At 34.3% G+C, this 22955-nt stretch overlaps 2 protein-coding genes across 4 annotated transcripts; one reads left to right on the forward strand and one right to left on the reverse strand.

Moving 5' to 3' along the window:
- Window positions 1-69: 69 nt before the first annotated feature.
- Window positions 70-17867, forward strand: LOC114872569 (paired amphipathic helix protein Sin3a). Of its 3 annotated transcripts, none has more exons than XM_029179876.2 (19): window positions 70-598; window positions 1268-2302; window positions 4137-4429; window positions 4934-5107; window positions 5308-5460; window positions 5553-5884; window positions 5961-6198; window positions 6275-6529; window positions 6607-7008; window positions 7080-7531; window positions 7614-8088; window positions 8161-8407; window positions 8483-8854; window positions 8934-9103; window positions 9216-9410; window positions 9628-9906; window positions 15052-15203; window positions 15303-15513; window positions 15596-17867. In XM_029179876.2, the coding sequence occupies exons 3-19, from the start codon at window positions 4157-4159 to the stop codon at window positions 15845-15847; spliced, it is 4632 nt and encodes a 1543-aa protein (XP_029035709.1). In that variant the 5' UTR covers window positions 70-598; window positions 1268-2302; window positions 4137-4156; the 3' UTR covers window positions 15848-17867. The 3 variants fall into 3 exon arrangements, with proteins under 3 accessions (XP_029035709.1, XP_029035710.1, XP_029035712.1); XM_029179877.2 differs by having other exon boundaries at window positions 70-488; XM_029179879.2 differs by having other exon boundaries at window positions 70-2302; window positions 9628-9837.
- A 157-nt stretch (window positions 17868-18024) lies between these two features.
- On the reverse strand, window positions 18025-22529 carry LOC114872571. Its single transcript, XM_029179885.2, has 3 exons — window positions 22074-22529; window positions 20592-20752; window positions 18025-20406 (listed from the first exon to the last, which is right to left on the reverse strand). The coding sequence occupies exons 1-3, from the start codon at window positions 22152-22154 to the stop codon at window positions 20268-20270; spliced, it is 381 nt and encodes a 126-aa protein (XP_029035718.1). The 5' UTR covers window positions 22155-22529; the 3' UTR covers window positions 18025-20267.
- Between the last annotated feature and the right edge of the window lie 426 nt (window positions 22530-22955).

Below are 22955 nucleotides of genomic sequence, written 5' to 3' on the forward strand. Positions count from 1 at the left end.
CGCGTAGGTCGATGTCCGAAAATCGTCGGCCAATCGACGCACGGCTCTCTCGTCGGGAACCAGTCAAGCACGTTGACAGATATGCAACGGCTGGTCGCAGTAGCTTGCATATTACGAATGGCATTTTCTAGTGTGGATAGAAAAATATCGCGTGCTAGTTCAGTCCATCGGATTAGACGAAATTTTCGAGGCGATCCACCGATTTTCGAAGAAATGCGCGATTTCGGTGCAAGTGCAACCCATTTTGCGCAGTTTCCATGACCCAGATTACGATGGGGAGTTCGCTCGCCTTTCGGAACAGCTGTTGGCCGCGCGAAGATGTCGGCCGCGGGGAAACGCTTGGATATTTCGTGGACTGCGCGCGCCTCTTGGCGGCTTCGCCGCCACAATTTTCAGGGCTGTATCCACTCTCGACACGTTAGGCGCCTTTCAATTCTTCAATTTCATCGAGACGCAATGCAACATTTCCCGAAGAAACTTCATAATAGGTTTCTTGTGTAATTTATCAAGATGTTCGAACTTGAAAAGAAAGTATTCGAACCGGAAGCCAAAGGAATGAAATTATTATGAAAACATCTGATTAGAAAATAGTAGTGTTGTATGGGAGATTTTTGTACACATCACGCTATCTGGTCCCTATGTTTTTTTTTTCACGTACTATATAATTTATATAAAATGCCTCACGCCTATTATCCCAATTTATACAAAATTATGTACACTTCGTTGGTTTGTGTTAAATCGTCTTGTATGGCGTAATTAAAATTCCATATGCTATAAGAACTACAATAGTGTTGCAGCAAATAGAACATACCCACAAAGTGCGATGTTTTACGATTGTTAACTTTTCGGTAATTATTAATGTGACTTACGAATAGTTCATTATCGTGCAGACATACCCGAATGAAACTTTGGCGGTATGTTGTTCGAGACTATTTGTGTGCTCTTTTTTCAATGTATTTATATCTATAGATATTAGCTGTTTTGTAAGAAACACTTTTTATCTGGAATATTAACATACTACGCGTACAACACATGAGTTATTACGACAATATTTGTTTAAAAATATGTCGATAATGTAAGAGATAAAAGAAGCACCAGCAAGAAGTGAATTAAGTCTCGTGTTAACCAAAATTTTGTGAAAGAAAAAACTATTAGGGTTCGACTAGAAAGCGTGGTCAAACAGTGTTCGTATAAAAATACGATTCTTAAACAACTCGTGTCCGTGTAATATTGTCATGTTATTACGTTGAGAGACAATTTTTTGTAGCAATTACATTCCAAGTGAGCCCGGACGTACTAAAAGTACGTCGAATACTTTTGTGTAATAATAGTGAAAAATATACTGAAGTGTAATCGATGCACGATTAATGAAAGTTCGACGAAAAGTCTCGTGAGTCTTGTAACACGTACGCTTTGCAGGAGGTACCCGAGTGGTTGGTAACAGAGACGCTTAGTGGATGAATACGGTCCTGCGCGATCCCCTCCACCTTCCTCATCCCGCTATACGACCAGTCAGTTCCTTGTTTGCCATACAAAATCCAATAGTTTGCCTTGTACCTCGAGAGTGCAAGTATGCCTTTTGCATTTGCCTTTTTTTTTAAAAAGTGCGGTAATCCATTGAAGTACTCGCGAAAATGTGCATTTTACTAAGTTTGTTTACTCATACAACAAGATTTCGATGGTTTTGAAAGGGAGATCCAAGAAAGCATAGTGAGAATTCCTGTTGAGACCAGACCGACCGGCCCGTTAAGGCTTCGTCGATTTTTTGGTCGTGAAAAAACAACGGAGCCGAAGCTTTTATGCAGAAAGTCAGTTAGACAACTGAAAAAAAGACCGATACGACGAAAAAAATAATTGTGAAGAAGTGCGTAGAGTACTCGAGGTGACTCCTTTGTAAAAGGAGTACCGCAGGACGAATATTTTCACTGGAGCTCTCGGGAAAATGTGTTATGTATTTACGTGGAATATTGCGTAACGTCGAGGGCCGGGAAGTGTTTGGAAACGTGCAACACTGACAAACCTCGCTTCGACGACTTCGCAGGACGGCCTGTACGCGTCCGTGCAGCTGGCTTTACCGGCTCTATTTCGTCTCTCTGTCCCAGCGAAATTCCGCTCGCGAGGCCTGATACTGCGATTGAAATTTTCCGAAGAAAGAAATATCCATCGACGCTCCTATCTCCTCGTGGAAGAGAACAACTTTTCTCGCGATCAACTACATTTTACCTCGACCACTTGCTTCTGGACAACTTTTCTCGAAATTCCCTGCTGCAAGAACGTTCAACTTCTTTTCAGATGGAAATTGGTATGTATATTCTTCTATATCTTCATTAGATTTTTTTTTATTCATCTAAGTCACTGACATTTCTATATCCATGCAAGGTCATTATAAACTACTATGTGGATGTAGCTTATGTCTTATAGAAGCATTAGGTTATAATTATTTTTATAACACACTTTTGAGTTTCAGAACAACATTCTTTGAACAATGAGATATCTCTTCTTTCCTCTAATAAAATATCATTTAGGTTAAAGAAATATCATAATGTTAGACCCGAGTAACTTACAATAATGCGTTTCTCTATTTATTACTATGGTTAACATGTATTAAAAGTTCTTTTATATATTATTTATTAATACACTTCCTTTCTCCTCTTTGGTTTACATTATTTAAACATGCTAAAGAAACTAAATCTTCTAATGGTGATGATACAAAATAGTAATTAAAGAATCGTAGTTGCGCTTGTGAAAATTCTAGTGTAAAAGTAAATGCAAATAAAGTATATTTCCTTTGCCCTTACAGATGGTTGCTTATAAAAAAGTAATTGATATATTTATCGATACAAATAATGTGTTGCAGTAAAAAGATATGTTTTTGTATATCTATTCGTAATCTTATAAGAATATGTCTCATATATATCAATAAATTCAAATATTACCCATGTAACATATTAAAAGTCAAATGTTAATCTTTCGATTTGATTTTCAGATGTAATATATTTTTCATTTTATGTTTTGATTTATTCAATTTTCATTTATTTAATCAAGAGATGATTAAAACATACAGCATGTAGAATACACATGACAGTGATATAGTTCAATAAATTTAAGAATAAAAGTAAAAGGTATTATTTTTACACTTCCATGTAGTAATAATAACAATTGTCAGCATTTTCTGAAAAAATGATTTTTGTTCTAAATCCATATGCAAGTCTAATTCTAGATAATTTATGGCACTTGTATGAGGTTATAATACCTAAATAGCCTCAAAAATTATTGCTTTAAAGAATATTTTCATGTTTAGCTTATAATTTATTTTTGAATATTCCCCTAATTACATGTGCAACCACGTGCGTTTTTATTCTTTTATATTATGCAATATATGTATATAATGGTTACAAGTATGAGTAACTCATTTATTTTTAACTTCAAAATCGAGCGAAAAAATGAAGTTGCAGATCCGCTAGAATTGAATTACAGTATCAAATAATAAATTTTTAACAAGTCATTGTACCTCGAGGTATAGAAATAATTTCTAGCACGCTCAGTCAGGTCGAAAGCAACACATAAAAATCAGAAGATGCACGAGTCAAATTTGTCATGATTTATCATCGAAGAATTTTTTGTTCACTGAAATAATGATGGATTTTCACTTTTTTTCCTTCCTGTTCTTCATTTTCACAATCTGTTTGATGAAAAACTTTGATATTTTTCACTACTTCAGATACTTCACAAGTTCTGTCACACGGATCTCGAGCGCGGTGCTTTCAAAAATTCGAAACACCGTTGTAAATTAAAATCCGTGCATAAGAGTGCGTCGAATTTATTTGCTACGCTTTTTTTTTTACTTGCTACGAGTCTATTTTCGTACGCGTTTAATACCGTAGTGCGGATGCATCGTCGATCGCGTCACTTTATCACCTTAAACGAAACAATACCCACTACCGAACGCTTTCGTCGTAGCTACACCTTTTTCCGTCTGCTTGTGGCGCGCCAAACGCAGCAACTATACGCGGACAAGTGCAACGTTTTACGATAGCTGAGCGTACGATGGCTGTTCCGCGTGAATCTGATGTTAAACAATCCATGAATATCCCTATGAAACACGCTTCTGAATGTCACCGTTTCTTGATCCGCAGCATTTCCAATGTGATCTGCGATGAAACGTGTTCGCGGGCTGGACGAGGTAGCATCACCAGCAGCAGCAACATTAAAGCACTCGTCAGTGAGTGCAGGAAGTGGCTTAGGTGGCGGAGGAGGTGGTTTAGAGTACCATTCAAGCAGTGGAATAGGCGTTGTTGTACCTGGCCAAGCAGTTCGATCAGTTGCTTCGAAAGAAATGCCGGGAAGCATACAATTCGGAACTGCCCAAGCTCAACAGCAATACACTGGAGCAATTGTAGTGCCGACTGCGGCTCCCTCCCCCATTAAGGTGCGTGTTATCTGCTGTATAATAACAATAGTAATGAGTTGGAAAACTACCACAATATCTTTTTTCTATTTCTTCCCGATATAGGTCATTTTTTCAAATAATTCTTATTTATGTATAATGATTTATTTTATTTTACATTTAACAGAGTTATCGTTTATAATCGTCTCTCATGTAATCGTCTAAATGTACATGATATAGCTGATACAAGAGTGAATGAAATTAATCCTCTTAAAAGCGGCTTGTCGAATTAAACGTCCACTAATTACGTTTTTTGTAATTGTTGAATTCATAAATTTATTCTCATCTCATGTAATACCATTATGAAAAAATAAATGCTCTGTGTTATTGTTATTATTTAAAAAGTTGAATGGTTTACAGATATGTTTGATGAAAGCATTTTGTTGAATTTGTTTTTAAATAAAGGTTTTCCTTACATCCCTATTATAAGTTTATGTGTACTGCTGTACAATTATTTGGATGTTGTGTGCAACTACTTTTTTATAGGGAAGTGGATCTGCAGGACTTGGTCCCACATGTAGCAGTAGCAGTGTAAATACTGGTGGAGGGTTGCATAGTGGAATAAGTAGTGACAATAACCATAGTATGGGTTCCCAACAACCTGCACCAGGAACACAAAGTCAAGTTCATACTCAGCAACAACCAACAATAAGGCATAAGGTTCATATTGCATAATGTATATAATAAATTGTAAATATAGTGATATAAAATGTATACCAATACCTCTATAATAATATAAAGGTATGAATATAGACAGGATGTTAGGTAGAATTGTATGAAAAATAAAAGTTGTCATTAAAGTTTTGTGTTTTATAATTAGCTGGAAAGGATATAATGTAAAAGTTTTGTTTCATTTTTAGGTCCATACCAGCAATGTAACACCATTAGCTTCTACTCCACCAGGCACCAGTTTGGGTGGTGGAAGTGGATCACAACAATTTCAGAGATTAAAGGTGGAAGATGCATTGTCTTATTTGGATCAAGTAAAGTACAAATTTAGTGATCAGCCACAGGTAGATATCGTCGTTATGTAACATAATGAGAACTACGGATTTATTTGATCAAAGAATTACTTTAATAATCACAATAAATGCTTATCTTCCAGGTGTACAATGACTTTTTAGACATTATGAAAGAGTTTAAATCACAAAGTATAGATACACCAGGAGTTATTACGCGAGTAAGTCGGTTATTCCAAGGACATCCAGAACTTATTGTTGGTTTCAATACGTTTCTTCCACCGGGGTACAAAATAGAAGTACAAGCAAATGAACGCGGATACGCGTTTCAAGTATCTGTTAGTATGCCGAGTCCAACGGCGACACATACGGCTACACTGTCGCAACATCACTGTACAGTAAATGTCGGATCACCGCCTGTCGCCAGTCCTCCAACTCAACCCGCGAAAGCACCTCCAGTTTTGCAAATAATGCATGGGTAGGATATCCCGTATCACCTGATTTTTCAATCTCTTTTTGAACTAATTTAATGATTTCTTTTTAATTGCTATCAGATCTGGGAACATCCATCACTCTTTGCCAAACAATATTTCCAATAACAGTTTGACGGTCCATGCACCATCACCACCACCGGTCCAGGCATATAATAATTCACACGTTACCGCAGCGCAAGCTCAAGCTGTGAGTCAGGCGTTAAGTCAAGCACAAGATGGCATACCACCTAGTGGACAGACTCAGCAGAGTCAACCGGTTGAATTTAATCACGCGATTAATTATGTTAATAAAATTAAGGTTTGTGTTTAATTAAAAGGATACGACAATAAAATGAAAGATTGAAAATAATCTTGTAAATTATGTGTAATTACAGAATCGATTTCAAGGTCAGCCAGACAAATACAAAAGATTTTTAGAAATTTTGCACACTTATCAAAAAGAGCAACGAAATTTAAAAGAATCTGGACACATGGGTGGTACAAGTGGATCTGGTGCATCAGGGGGTGTAAAACACTTAACGGAAGCTGAAGTTTACAGTCAGGTTGCTAAGCTGTTCGAGAATCAAGAAGATTTACTCGCCGAGTTCGGACAATTTTTACCGGATGCTACTAATCAACAGAGTTCACTGGTAAGTAGCACATGTTTACTATAAACAATAAACATAACTGGGAGAAAATATTGGTTAATTCGTGTATATTGTTTCAGAGTAACAAGACTGCTACAGTTAACGATCACACAACAATCGTTAAGAAACCATTGGGACCTAAAGCTCCTTACAATAATTCGGGAAATATTTCAAGAGATCTTCGAGAGTCGAGTAGCACTGGTACAATAGAACGGGAGAGTCGCGATCATAGAGATCGAGAACGTGAACGAGATAGATCTGGTATACGAGATATTAATAGCGTGCAGAAATTTAGCCACGGTACAGGACAAGTGAAAAGAAGTCCATCCTTTTCGCCATCGGTAACAGCGGGTAACTCTCATCATATTCAGCATGGTCCACCCCCTTTGAAAAAGCATAAAGTGTCGTCTATGCGCGAATGTGTTACTATAGCGGAAGCGGGAAAGTATGGCAGCCTGAATGACTATGCCTTTTTCGATAAGGTCAGTATTCTTAAGCTTCTCTAACAAGCGATAATAAACAACATTGAAAATAAAATATTGATTTACATTAGGTTCGAAAAGCATTGAGATCCCAAGAAGTATACGAAAATTTTCTCAGATGTTTGGTACTTTTCAATCAAGAAATAGTATCCAAATCTGAGTTGGTTCAATTGGTAACCCCATTTCTCGGTCGTTTTCCCGAGCTTTTACGCTGGTTTAAAGATTTTCTCGGTCATTTACCTGAATCTTCTAACACCAATGCAACAAACACGGGGAGTAATTTAAACGTCGAGGCGTTACCAAATAATGTCGTACGAAGTCATCAAGAACGACCCCAAGGTGATTTGGCAATGGAAATTGACTATACAGCATGCAAACGTCTGGGTGCATCCTATTGTGCTTTACCAAAGTCATACGTTCAACCAAAGTGTACAGGCAGGACGCAGTTGTGTAAAGAGGTCCTTAATGATACATGGGTTTCGTTTCCAACTTGGTCCGAAGATAGTACATTCGTAACATCGAGGTTTATATATTTTTTTTTAATTTTTTTATACAATGCTTCTTGTTAGTTACAGGTATCATCATCGATGAATTTCAATTTTCAGGAAAACTCAATACGAGGAATTCATTTATCGTTGCGAAGATGAACGATTTGAATTGGATGGTGTGATAGAAACAAACGCGTCAACGATCAGAGTTCTTGAGGGTGTTCACAAGAAAATGAGTAGAATGAGTCAAGAAGAAATTCAGAAATTTAAGCTCGACGATTGTCTCGGTGGTTGTTCTCCTACCATTCATCAAAGAGCCCTGAAGAGGATATACGGCGACAAGGCTGCCGACATTATAGACGGTCTTAAGAAAAATCCTGTGGTAGCGGTGCCGGTTGTTCTTCGGCGGCTGAAGAGTAAAGAGGAAGAATGGCGGGAGGCACAGAAAGGGTTCAATAAGATCTGGAGGGAGCAAAATGAGAAATACTATTTGAAATCCTTGGATCATCAGGGTATCAACTTCAAGCAGAACGACGTAAAGGCTCTGCGATCTAAAAGTTTATTCAACGAGATCGAAACGTTATACGACGAGGTTTGTATAATTTTATTCTCTTATAAGTTAATGAAAAGTTTCTTTCGTTATTCAGAATAATTGGTTTTATAGAGACACGAACAGGTGGACGATGGTAACGGGGATGGCCAAAATAACAGCGGACCACACCTCATATTACCTTATAAAGATAAATCTGTCCTGGACGATGCAGCTAATCTTCTTATTCATCACGTGAAACGTCAAACGGCTACCCACAAAGAAGACAAGCAACGAATAAAGCTTTTATTAAAGCATTTTATACCTGATCTTTTCTTTCATCCGCGCCAGGAATTGAGCGACGATGAAAGGGACGAAGACGGTAAATACGGATTATAATTTGGAAATAAAGCAAACCATGATTTTTCAGAATAATCATATATTTGATTCGTTACAGATGAGAAAGAGGATTTGAATGTAGCAGCGTGTAGTAATTCTCAGACGGTAACAATGAATACCTCTTCTATGGGTGGTGGTCTTCAAGCGAATAGGAATAAACCACCGGCTTCTCCGATTTCGTCTTCCACCTCGATTAAAACCGAGCCTGACGTCAAACTACCGATCCATGCCTTGTCGAACGATCCGGAAGAAGCGTACTCGCTTTTTATGGGCAGCAACAATTGGTATTTGTTCCTGAGGTTACATCACATTCTTTGCGAAAGATTAACAAAGATGTACGACAGGGCTGTCGCCCTCGCAGAAGAGGAATCGCGGTATAAACAGCAACGTAAAGAGAGCACGGCGGTTGCTTTAAGATTAAAACCCAAAAGTAATAATCCTTAATCCTTCCTTCCACTCTAATAAAATACATTTGATCATAATTTAACATCGTTACGTGTTTAACGCAGATGAACTTGAAATCGAGAACTACTATCCTGCATTTCTTGACATGGTCAAGAACGTCTTAGACGGTAATATGGAAAGCACTGCATACGAGGATACGTTACGAGAAATGTTCGGTATTCACGCGTATATTGCCTTTACGTTAGATAAAGTCGTAACGTACGCAGTGAGACAAGTAAGTGCATGTTTACTGATTGGTTATTTAAAAATTCCTCTAAACGATTATTTCGTTTATAGCGTGTTTTCCAATGAAAACAAATCTTTAAACAAAATCATACAATTTCTAGTTGCAACATTTGGTTACGGATCCTATATGTCAGCAGTGTATGGAATTATTCCAACGAGAACTGCGTCAGCCAAAAGAGAGTAGTGGCGCGGGCGGTTTATGTGCTACAGCTTATATGAGACTCGGTGCCGAAATGTCTTATCAACGAAAAGCTGAAAAAGCAATGGCAGATGAAAATTGTTTCAAAATATACATAGTAAGTGTTAAATAATATTTTTTTTTAATGAAATTTTATTCAAACTTGTCACTGAATATGCATTATCTGTTATTTACAAATAATATCATAATCTCATATTGGTGTTACATTGACGATATAATGGTTTGATTACAGCCTAGCAGTATCATTTCATGAATTATAAATAGAACCATATTGTGTATGTTAGTTGTATAAGCATAACTTTTTCTTGTTACAGTACAAGAAGGACTGTAAAATGACAATGGAATTGTTGGATACGGAGGGCGACGAGGCGGTGGACAACAGTTGTAGGGAAAGAGAAAGGGAAGGAGTAACAGTATCTGAAAAATGGTCTACGTATGTTGAGAGGTTTTCTGCTCCAGCTGGTCAGACTAGTCCGAAAGACACCCCTACCTTAACAGACAATGAGCCGACAACCAATCATCCTGTGAGTAACGACCAGGCAGCAAGGGGGGGGAGGGGCAGAAAGCGCAAGAACACTGACATTAGCAAGAAGGTATAGGATCCACATCCCTTTTCATAATCATTGCCAACGTTGAAGTTTACATTCATTTGTATTTGATGTCTGTGATTGGAGTTGTACTGTTGCCATTCATTGTACAACTAGTGTCCCAAAGAATGAAAGTTTCTCTTCTTTTTTTTTATTTTTTTTTTTTAACTTTTTTAATTAAAAACTTTCTTCTATTATTTCGTGTGATCGTACTAAATATGCCAGTGGTACTCATGCGTGAACGTTTAATCGCAGTCCAGGCACTATTCCGGAAATCGGTCTTCAAGTGAATCTTTGTTGACTTCCTTAAAGAACAAGTAGATAATATTTCAGAAATAAACGTTGCAGCATATAAATATCGGTTGTTTGCTAATACGAGGAAGCTACGTAGCCATATACGATCTGTCATCACCAATGCTTTATCATGCGAATGGGGTCAGAGCACTAGTGTCATACTTGTCATTATATAGAAGTCACAGAACTTTGTATACATAAGCAGAATGAACTATTATTCTTTTAAATGCAAAAAAATCTAAGAAAAGGACAGAAAGTCATATATTTATTTTCATAATGTTTAAAAAGAGATAAGAGAGATATGATTTTCAACTACGCGCGTCCAATGTGGTGCTGTAAATTAAGTATAACAAAAAAGAGAAAAGAGAACCTATAGTGCACTACAAATCCCCATTCTTTATTCTATATATTTGCACATACTACAAGTGTGTTGTAATTACACCGTTAGATATTACACGACAAACTATAAATTATATTTCTATATTTTAAATATCGATTTATAATAAAAAAAAAGAAAACAACGACGTTTGAACAGTAATTTTTCCAAATTTCAAAAGAAAAAGATTATTGAAGGCATTCAATAAGTATATTGTTCCAACGTTCATTGCTTTGCTTCCTCGCTTTTACAATATAAATAACCATTCGGTTGATTCATTTATTCGCGGAACTATTGTTCAGGGTTTATTTTTTAATGAAATGATATCTTCTTTTATTTGAGTTTCTTATTCAAGGTCGTAAGGTTACATGACTTGAAGGAAAGTGTGCGGTGAACGCACGTTAAAACACGCTCCGCGTTTTGTTTTTATTTTATTTATATTTATTCGTCTTATGGTTGTCTAACAAATTCTTTTTGTTTGTTCTATTTTTTTTTTTTTCATTTTCTTTATGATTGGTTTCAATAATATTGAGAATGAAAGTGCAGAAGCTTTGAAAGCTTTAAAGTTAGGAGTATTTACCAAACTCGTTAAAAGTAACTTTATTTTCATGTTGCAAACATGATTTCTCTGTGAATCTATCACCTGATATTAAGATAATCGGGTTCAACGAAATGAACAAGGAAAACTTTTATGTATACAATTAGAGTATTATGCATTATCGTACTGTCTCCGTGACTATTGCCTATTTCGCGTTTCTTTAGAAGAAATGGAAAGATAGAGAGAGAAAAAAAAAGTTAACTAACTTAGAGGAAAGAGTAATTACGAGATGAAAGACGAGCATTTAAATACGTTTCCAAATGTACAAAAAAGAAAAAGGGGACACGGCATACACAAATGAAGTCATCCGAACAGTGCCATAAATGGATGTAAAAAAAAAACGTTAGCTTAAAACTTAACACATTTGATATCGGTCAATTCTTAATTCTAAACGTTTCGTTCATTTTTCATCTTACTATTATGATTACTAGATAAGATCTACTAATTTCTAGAATTTATTAACGAATTAGAACTGAAGAGAATGTAAATATTTGATATAAATTTGTACATATGTTTTGATACGCAACTTAGGTCGACTGGTAGTGTGCATCTGCTAACTTGTAAAAAAAATTTCCACCATTCGCTGTTACATTCGAAACAAAAAAAAGAATCGTGAAGCCTTTGGAAAGGAAATATGGATATTGACTCGTGAACACATTACTTCCACGCCACATCACGTGTATCATGGCATTTTCTGTCGTCTCCCTTCAACTTGAAAAATTTGTTGCTACCAAAAAAAAAAAAAAAAAATCCTTTGATACGCCGGAATAAGTAAAAATTTTACGAATGCGAAAAGAAGACGCAGAACACGAAACAGAGTAATATTTCGGAATGCTTCTCGAATACTTTCAAAGGATGTGTTAACATTTCTTGTGGAAATTAAACGAAAGAAGCTGGGAAAAAGTTTCTCCTTCCTACCTTTGAATTAGGGTATGTTGATAAAACATTGAATTTATATATAATATATATATATATTTTAGACATTAGAGATTATTTAGGTACTAGAATTTTGAATTACAAAAGTCATCTGTTGTTGCAAGATGTTATGTTACACTCTTAGAATCAGATTTAAAGGGTGTAGTGTGATATATAAGATGCAGTTTGCATTGGTTCTAGCTTGTACTTAAAACTGGAAGTAGTGTATCATGGCGTGGACTAAGTGTGTTCTTGACTTAACTGTTGCGCCACTGTGAAGTACACGTGTATTATATTAATAATAATAATAATTCTTTGCTATGTATATATTAATCTATAAGTAGTGAAGCAAAGATTATATATGGTGTAGCATGTAAATAGAAATTCACTGGTATCTTTTCAACTAATTGATAGTTCTAATTTTGAGGAACGTAACAGTATGAGACGTTGATATCCCATGATGTTCTAATGATTTGCCAAAGGTTTCACAGTTTCAGCTCTCTCGGTTTGCTATCGTTGCTTCTTACCTAAGGAGGTCCTTCTGGCATTCAGTAACTTCATTCGTACACAACTATATTCTTCGCTCTTATTTTATTGTGTCGAAACTATACGATTCAGTCGAAGGGTGTTAATGATTTTCCATCGCAGTGAGAAGAATTGTTATGCTTGAAACGTTAGCGTTCAGCATTCGATGAGCAACACTTTTATCAAATTTTTTTTTTTTTTTTTTTAATATCGAACAAATCTTCCTTTGTTCAATACTTCTGGCTTCGAACAATGTGTTTATCAGATTCCACGATTAATGTGCTTTTATTTGTCACGTTGAAATGTCGCGTTAGGACTTCTTTTTAATTGAAACACTAATTAACACCACATTAGTTTTTATCGTTTGACGTCGACGTAATACATATGTTTTATACATTTTATGGGCAACAGGTATTGTTTCTTGTTTTGCTCTGCCGTAGTATTTTTTTTGTACAGTATATACACGTACGTTTGTGACGAAGAGTGGAATTTTCAGATGCGATGTTCGCAATTGTTGTTTCCTCGTTGAAACTATCTTCGTATTTTGTACAAATTGTAAACGTGCATTTCCTTTACAAGGGCTCTGCATCATGGAATTTTAAGCGCTATACATAATATATATATACAATATATAAATATATAGAAAGATTATACACGTATATTTACATGTACGTGTGTGTTTATAGATTCTTTTCGTTTATTTAACAGTTTAATACGTTTTTATTAGATAACGTGGCACAAAATTTTTCATTGATTTAACTATACATACATGCATACATATTTATACATATATGTAAAACGTTGCCACAAATGATCTGATTTAAACGTTACTGTGACAATTTGTAATATAGTTTCATTGAGACTATGAAGATCATATGTGCAGACAGATTTTATGTGATTGTTATAAGCTCATATCTCCGTTTTCACTTTACGCAGTGAATTTTAAACTATATATATATAAGACATATATATATATTTTGTAACTGTAATCTGTATATGAAATGAATATACATATAATAATAGATAAACAATAATATTGTATAGAAGAGAGATATTGAAATACATGAACAATGCTTTTAAACATTATTGTCTAACATCATTTTGTACCACTAAATTTATATTACTTTGATTCTCCAATGACATTAATTTTTTGTAAAAGAACAAAGTTTTTTGCTTGTGCTTCTATGAACAAAACAAAGCAAAAGGAACAAACAAAACCAAATATTTTGTTTAATGCTATATTCAAGTATATCTGATTGATTGAAATGATGAAGATTTCTTTTTTTGTTCATCCTCCAATTTTTATTTTGAATGTTTTCTCTCATTTAGCTTCAATTTTATTCTGCTTATTATTTCAATATTATGTGTGCTAAATATTAAACGGTGATCAAATATATATATATCAAGAGTTATATATCTCTTTTCTAACACATTTGCACCTTAAACAACTAGCTAAGTTTCTCATAGTTGAAAATTGTTATCAAACTGTTTAACTGGACTTGTGTTAACATTTTGCCTCTTTTGTTATGCTTCCGAATTCGATAGTTCATTTGTCGTCTATGAATGCGCATAGATTGAAAATTGAACTGGAATTGTTCTCTCAACACACATTTTACTTTTTTGCTTGTGATCAACGAAAATTGTTTTATTATTGTCAAGTATTATTGGTACTGGAAACAAGTATAATTCTGAAAGCTTCTGCCACATATTGAGTCTTAACTTAACACAATTCTACATATAGTACCTATAATATCTTTGAAAGTAGTAAAACATCAAGTGTTCTGTTCTGTTGCAAGATCTCATTTCGACCCCCGATTTTGATTGTTGCTTTTTTCATGCATACAATTTCCCACATAAGCATTCACATTTTCTTCTGTTGCTCTGTGAAACATATCCCTTTGCCTATCCAAGTTTATCCGAGTTTATTAATGGTAATTCTTATTTATAAAGTTCGACTTTCTTGACATGAATGTGATTAATTATTTGTCAGTGTATAATGACAATCACATAATTGCAAGCAATTTGTTAAAAATGCAGGAAAAAAAGAATAGAACAAAACATGGAGAACATTTTTTATGATACATTTTTAATAGAATTCAATTATTTTTGTAGAAAAGTAGAATATTATTATTTGATATTCATTTTTCTTCAAATTATTTACGTATATATTTTTTGTAGTTTATTATTTTGTTTTGAAGTTTCTTTTAAACTACTGTTACTTCAAGAAAAGCGTAAACCGTGCAAAATCAATTGTTTGTAACTTAGTATAACGTATAAGATATTGTAAGAAATTGTGCTGTAATAAGAACACTTAACTTAAGTATATTAAATTTAGTAATATCTATTTGTGATAGTGTAATAAGCGATAGTATTTAAATATTTTATATTAACACCTTGTAAGTTTGTATATTTTAAGAAAATTAACGTTAACCGATTGTTGTAGATGGATGGAAATGGGTGGAGTTCTTTAGGCAGAATCTTGGCAGGACGTAAGCCTGTATTTCTTTACCGTAATGTTAGACAATGGAGGAAAAGGACCGCAAGAATGATGTCAGCATCCATGCCTAATGCTAATCATCCCGAGAAAGGTGCAGAGTAAGTATTTTCTTAATTTGATATCATTACATCAATCACTTATAAAACACATTATCTGAATATTTTATTTAATCTCTACCATCTTATCTATCCTTTTAGATCAACAGACAAAGAAAAATCAATTGATTCTGTAGACTCTCTCCTGAAACGGTCTCCTGGTTTAAGATTAGCAGACTCTGGAGATACATCTGACATAATCAACTCTGATGAAACACAGTGCAGATTTAATCCTAATAATTACCAAATGTTGTATGTTGCTAGTAAGGAAGCATTCCTGTATAAAAAGAATTCGTTTAGCCGTGCCAGAGAGGTATGTCTCTTAATTATACAATTTTTCTCAATCTTCTCTAATACCATAAAACATTAATAATTATATTTTTCTCTTTCAACAGTGTCATCCAACTGTGACGAAACATCTGAACTCAAAGTTCCACCAGTGGCTAGCGTCGTGGGCATCTAAAAATGTTGCGGATGTTCAACATCGATTATGCCAGGACTGGTTAATGGGTCGTTACGAAAATCTGATCCCTCATAAGACACGGGTGATTACGGATAACGATCAAACGAGATCACCTTACCGACAATACAATCGTTATCGAGTGGAACGTTTGCAACCCGATCTATTAACGGAATCATGTGTATAATCTTACGCCTCTTATAATTTCTTTACCATTCTTTGAGAATATATTGATTACTACTTGAGAGCTCGTTTCGATAATCTCACATTCATGGATACTTTCTGTTAAGAATAAGTAGTTAGGAGGAAGAGATAGAGTTATCACGGGTCAGGACAAAATTAAGACTAATTCTTGTGGCATGTTACTTGCACGAACTATAAGAGGAAAACGTCTTATTTTTGTCACCAAAGTTCATCGCGAGCAAAGACACGAAGTGCAGAAGTGGTCGTTAAAAAAAAAAACACGAAGGTATCGAGGACTATAACGAAACGTCTGTACATTATATGTACTTCACACCTTTTACCGCATTCTCAATTCGACATAAGTTTGATTCTTCAACTGTACAGGTATGAATAATCTCGTGCAAATGAAAATATCGCTGATTTGTTAAATTGCTGTCTGTTCAGCAATTTTACGAAGTTCCTTTACTTCGAGAGACTAGATTTAAATGTTAAAAAGTTGGCAAAGAAAGACAATGAAAAGGAGCGATATTTTCAATTGTATTGAGCATAGGCTTGTGATCAGGTAATATAAGATAACGTTTCATTTCTAAACTTAATTACTTTTTCAATACAATTAGATACAGGTTTTCCAGGTAACCTTTTACGATAAGAGAGTAAAGTTAGAATAAAACTTTTGATACTGCATGGAATATCTTAAACGTATTAGAATAATCTATCGTAATTTAATTGTCGTTTATAAATACATCAGAGATTCAACCAATTTTATTTTATTAAGTATTTTATTTTTGTAGATTTAAGCAATCGTTCAAATATTGTTAATAATCAAAAGCTGTTTAATATTAGACTATAAAATTAAATTAAAAATTACATTGAAGTCAATTGGTTTTTTTTTTTCAAATAATAAATTTTAGGAGTTCTTTTCATTCCTGCGAGGATAGAATAGTTTTCGTACTTTTTTCCCGATAATTTTACAAAAACAGTTATTCTGAATGCTTTGTATGCACATATGTAAAATACTTCTAATTCAAAGTTTTTTATAACTTGCTCCTCTTATTCTTTTCGTACAAACGATACGAATTCGACATACATAAGACATGTAATAAATATACATGTTTGTAAATATGTATATGGATCTATGTATGGATATGTAAGATGCATATGTACGTGGATATGTATACACATACATATACATGGAACGAAACAAACACTAGGCCTTATTTTTTACCTGATCTTTAGGCTACTCGATAGAAAGTGTAAAATATAATAAATATAGCGGTGTTCCTGTACAGTGCAAAGCTGTTAGTAATCAGAGTGCGGTGTTTACACGATTAAGAGAAAGGTATTAATTCACCACGCACGAGGTACATGGCTTATTGTTTTACATTATTCATCATTGTATTAAAAATGTATCTTTTATTCATTTTTATTTTGTACATCGATACAAAGGTCATATACGTACGAACATAGAAAAATTACAAATTTTTGGTTTTTGAAATTGTATCACGGCAATGGAAATAGGAAAATTACACGTTCGTGCGTGGTAATGAAAGAAAATAATTCCTTTGTAACATTCAGATTGCGCCCAGTCATACAAAAAAAAACAATTAATTTCGTTTAAGCGAATTTATTAAAACATATTGACGGATTACGGTGTACGCATAAACACGATTGAATTCATTTTAATTCTAATTTTCTTGAAGCCTTGTCTGTCGTCTCTGTTTATAATTTTGAGAGTGAAAACACAAACACACCGTGCTCTTCAGTTATGCAATATACTACAGTTGTACATTAGAACTGTGTATCTTATCAAAAGTGAACAAAGAAAAAGAGAGAGACGCGGTCTTCCGATACTCGACTACTTGTGACTATTGATAGTGTATTTTATCGAGAAATTGCTAATTTTAAAAGTGTATGTCCATGTATCAAAAGTGAATGTACAGGCAATTTTATTACTCAAGATAATAATTTAATGTTGATATATTTTGCACAAACCATTATTAATATTAATAAACAATTAATATTAAGATTGTTTTATTTCATTTATTCTCAGTCGCGATAAAATCGTTTATCAATGTAAATTGTAAACAAGAAAAGATAATATATTTGATTATATTGGAGGTAAGTGGTATTTAAGGAGGAAGAAAGGAAATAGAGGGGAAAAGAAGTATCAAATCCAGCATATTTCCTACAACATTACTTATTTTTATTAAAAATGATAACATTCGTAACCATTGTACAATTACAGATAATTTACCCTTTCTGTGTATTAAATATTACTAAATGAAATACTGTATACGAATACATTGCCTGTACTATTTTCTACATGCTTGCTAAAAACATTTCAAATATTTTCTTAGATATTGTACGCTTTCAAGGACTATAATTTGGTGAAAATAGTTTAATTGTTATTTTTTTTAAATCCTGTCCAGAGTAGAAAATTGAAATATTATAATTTTTGCTAACAAAAGTTACCTTTTTATTTTATCATATCTTTCTTTTGAAAGATAATTAGAAAATGGTATAATTTTGTTTAAAAAGCGTACAATGTTCAATGGAGAAATATTGAAGCAAAAACCTCTTTGGTTTTTGAATAAAAAAAATAATAATTGAGTATGATGTTTCGTAATGAATGAATGATATTATGTTTACATTTATTGTTTTTAGCACGTTATAAATAGTCGATTATGATATACAAAAAAGTTTGAAACAATTTTCCCCGTTAAGTACAAAATTGTGGATTGTGCCTTATTGAAATACTGTAATAACTATCCTTGCTACTTTTACACCACCTTTGAGTACTTCTAAGGTGTATGTTAACTTAAGAAATTATTGTTAGTCACCGATGAACTTCGACAAAAGTTCACATTCTTTAAAGAAACTTTAAAATTCGAATAGAAATCAATGTGTGTTCGAATCGAGTGTCGAAGTTCATTTGTCAATGATTTTGACAATCTATCCTCGATTCGTATTTGAAAAAGATAAGATAGTTTTAATGATTCATGGTTATACTCTTTTTTTTTTTTTAATAGATGGAATCAAAAATAAACATTTCAACGATAACCATGAAATAAAATTTACACAATCGTACTAAATTTCTAATAAACAGAAAAGGACACGAGGTTTGTGGATTTTCTTAAATTTAAAATGTCAATTCGCACATTTCTTGTCTAAATAAGTATCAAAAGCGTTAATAGCTTGGGGAACAGATTTACAAATACGAATTTTGAATATCTTATCAGAAGCTTTATATTAATTATAATCTTTAGACCTGATTTTATTTATCTTCAAATTATTCATCAAACAGTAATTTGATGCAGTTAATTCAAAGAAAACGATTGATACTAATCGTTAAAATAGAATTAAAATCAGGTCTTGAAAAGATTGCTGTATTTACTAAAATTTTATGAATTATAACTTATTTTCAAATAACCAAGAAAATCTAATAAAACTTATCATTATAAATTGTAAAACATTAATACGTGTTAGTTGCCGCTGGTAATTAACATATGATGAATTTTCTCTACGAGTAATTTCAAGTAAAATTGCGATTAAACTTATCTATTTTCGAACGACAGCAAATTACCATGCGAATTTAGTTTTGAACGCATTTGAAAATCGCGCCGTTCGCGGGAAGTATTCGTAACCATAGAAACACGGACTACGTGCTTAGTTGCGTGAGTCCCTTCGTCCGGGTCACATCGTTTGAAGAGTCGTCCAGGGTAACTTGGTAAGATTACTAATCTTTATCAAATTTTCTTGTTAAAACTATACGAAAACTGTAAATAATACATTCGGACGAGCTTTTGAATAAAAATATACTCGAGACAACTACTTTTTATAATAATAATCTGTCTAAAACATGTTGCGCGTGCATTCAACGGTGAGCTCGCCATGATCCAATCAATTTCACTTAAATTTTCACATTGTTAGTATATTAATACCAACAAATCATTAATAATCATTAAATATCATTGATTGAATGCCGATTCATTGTTATATCATTATGAATAATAATTGAAGAAACAAATTATTTCTTAGGCGTGGGTTCAGATTCGATAAAAGTTCGATAGTTGAATAGCGGCCATATTTGAATATATCGATCCGGCATTCGATCAAATTTACGCGGTAGACATCAGTTGCGCACGCGCCATGTTAGTAGGATCGCGAAACTTCAAAGTTAATTGTGTTTGATCGTCGAAAAGCGCATAAATAAGATAAAACCACGTGACCTGTTCTGTTGTGTAGGTAACGTAAAATGAGTGTCCACGCGTTGCTTGTTTGTGATGCTAAAATAATCCCGGATGAGAAGACAAGGGGAGAATCGCTTCGGTGACACGAGGATGGCGGTAATACCCATGACCATGGCTGCTGGAGGTGCTTAAATCAGGTATGTTCGCATGTTTTGACAATCTTCTGGACACGTCTTAACTGAGGTAGTCCATGTCGTCGGTCCATTCGATATCTTCCGATGTCGTGTTTTGACGACAGTGAAATACATACGCACTCATTGCTACGTTTTCACCGGTGCGTACGCATTTGTAAGTGCTGTCGGGACATTTGCATCTGAAACACGCACACATGCGATATTCGTGATTTTTGCCTCGTTTACCGTCGTGCTATTATTCCCGCCATTTTCTAACGTTATCTATCGCTTGTGACCGACGATCGATAAAATGATCAGTAATTAATTTTTCATACATATAATTATTTTTAACGATACTTTTGTACATAATTGTATTTTAACTCACGTGTTTGGCGTATATAATTTGTCTCGACGAGTGACGGGATTGTACTCGCTCCATGCACAAGGTGCATCATAACAATTTCGTTCAGGTTCGTTACCGCTTTCGGTAGCTCTTTGAGTTCTTGAACTATCGTGAACGATACGACGCAATTGTTCGGCAAATTCCTAAAAAACATTCCATCCAAAATTCCTGCTGTTAATTTATTTACGATCTTTTGCTTTTTAATTATGTTATCGTAAAAGAAATTTTACAATTAAAGGATCACTTTTCCGAAAGGCTTGTTGTAAGGCTAAAGTGTTGTTTACGATACACCGAGAAAACGTTCTACGACAATATTATTTAACATTGATGTCTCACTTGTTTTTCAAAAATCGTCCACTATCGCGATCATCTATCTGCTTTCAGCTGTGTATAAATACGTCAGAAGACGTTACGTACGAAATGGTTGACTGAGTTAAGGTCATTACTATCGATTTTGCATTTCGAAAAAGAACGTTGGAGTTTGATTCTTGAACGAATCGCGTTATCATTATGCATGAAATTACGTTTATATATACATATATAATTTCACAATTGCAATTATATCGCGTACAATATTAGAATATTTAAATCATTTTTTTACATTAACAGTCGCTATTTCAAAAAAAATTTTATAATCAACTACAAAATAATTATATCAGCAGCTGAAGAGATTTTTGTGCAATTTTTTAATTTGGTAGCTTTTTAAGCTATAGTAACAATATTTTGTGTATATTAAATATGCCTAACGCAGAAGAGTTAATGATCTTCTCCATTTGAAAGTTATCAATGGTTTCATTGATAGTCTAGCAATCTCAAGTATGACTAATTTTAATCATTATCACTCCGGGTATTTGCAAATTTGCTAGTAATTGCAGATGCTTCGCTTGACCTAATTAATAGTCGCAAATCATCGTTGCCCAATTGTTTGTCTTCTATAAATTACAGAAGCTAGTGCACCTCAAATTTTTAACGAATATCAATACAATTATTTGAAAATTTATGTAATCCTTTATTATTTCGTTCAATTTTTAAACTTTGTAAGGCAAATTCGTTTGCAATTTTACCAATTTGGTAAAATGGTACTTGAACAAAATATATCTAGGGAAGTAAATCAAAGATTTTTCAGATCAAATTTTATTCGAACAATACCTAACTCTATGATGAACAAATTTCCAATTAATTATTGTCAGCGAACTTGTTCACTGATTAATGCCGACCGGTAGGAAAATGTGCATTTCCCATATGAATGGGTTAAACAATCTCTAAGCTTCTTTACATTTTCATGCTAGAATTTTTGGATCTATTTTCTTTATAACTACTGGATTTCACGGTTTACATGCAATTATTAGAATTTATTTTCTGAATTATCTCCAAGATGTTCTCATCAGCAAAGGGTTCTCGTACATCTCGGGTATAAAGATTTCCCTTAACGCGTGATCTGAGGACGTAATCAGGATCTCTTACCTCTGATTTTACCGCCGCGCTGTTGGAGTGGTCCACGGTGTAGAGGACAGCTAACAAAGTCACTAATAGTATCAGTTTCATCTTGCCGTTTATTTCTTCGGTTTTCCAAGTCAGAACTTCCAATTGATCCCCAATCGATCGATCGATCTCTCCTAGTCTCTTCGAGTCAGGCGGGACGATTTTCAAAGGCGAACGTGTAGGATGAACCCTCGAGGCGAGATAGACCCGCGCACCGAGTCAAACCAGAACTGAGACTGCAAGGATGGTGGTGGTTCCGTCGAGAGGAACTGTTCGGTCCTCCTGGCGATCCTCTGTTAGACTCTAGACGATGTTCGCCGATTCGAACGATATTCAACGCGTGTCTGGAAAAGTGATAGGTGTGCGTGTGATTTTCCGCGATGCTCTTCCGACTTTATACATAGACTGACTGCCTCGTATAGAATGAGGAGACTTTCGAGATGCCGGGAGTTTATATAGGCTGAGCTACTAGCTGGTCGAGAACGGGTGGGGACGTCGAGGGGAATCGTCGTAAGAAAGAAGAAGAAACGACCAGGGAGTGAACGAGATGATAATATAACCAGCGCTTTCGAGAAGGGAGAAGTTGCAATAATAAGAACAACAGTATTAATAATAATCAACTTAACTATCCTCTGACATCTGCGTTTCTTCTCGGTATCGATTCGTCGGCCGATCGCGTTCGAACGTCGCCGATAGGGGGTAAAATCGAACCGTACGACATGTAGAATTTAACCCTTTCAATGGGCAATTATGCAACGATCCAGATGATAATTCATCGAAACGAATTCGTTAAGTACCATCGAAAGTTTTTGTCAAATTTCCAATTTTTCCAATTTCTCTAAATAATCCTGTTCGTTATTTTCA

This window comes from Osmia bicornis, chromosome 14 (genome assembly GCF_907164935.1).
Source record: "Osmia bicornis bicornis chromosome 14, iOsmBic2.1, whole genome shotgun sequence".
Classification (NCBI taxonomy): domain Eukaryota; kingdom Metazoa; phylum Arthropoda; class Insecta; order Hymenoptera; family Megachilidae; genus Osmia; species Osmia bicornis.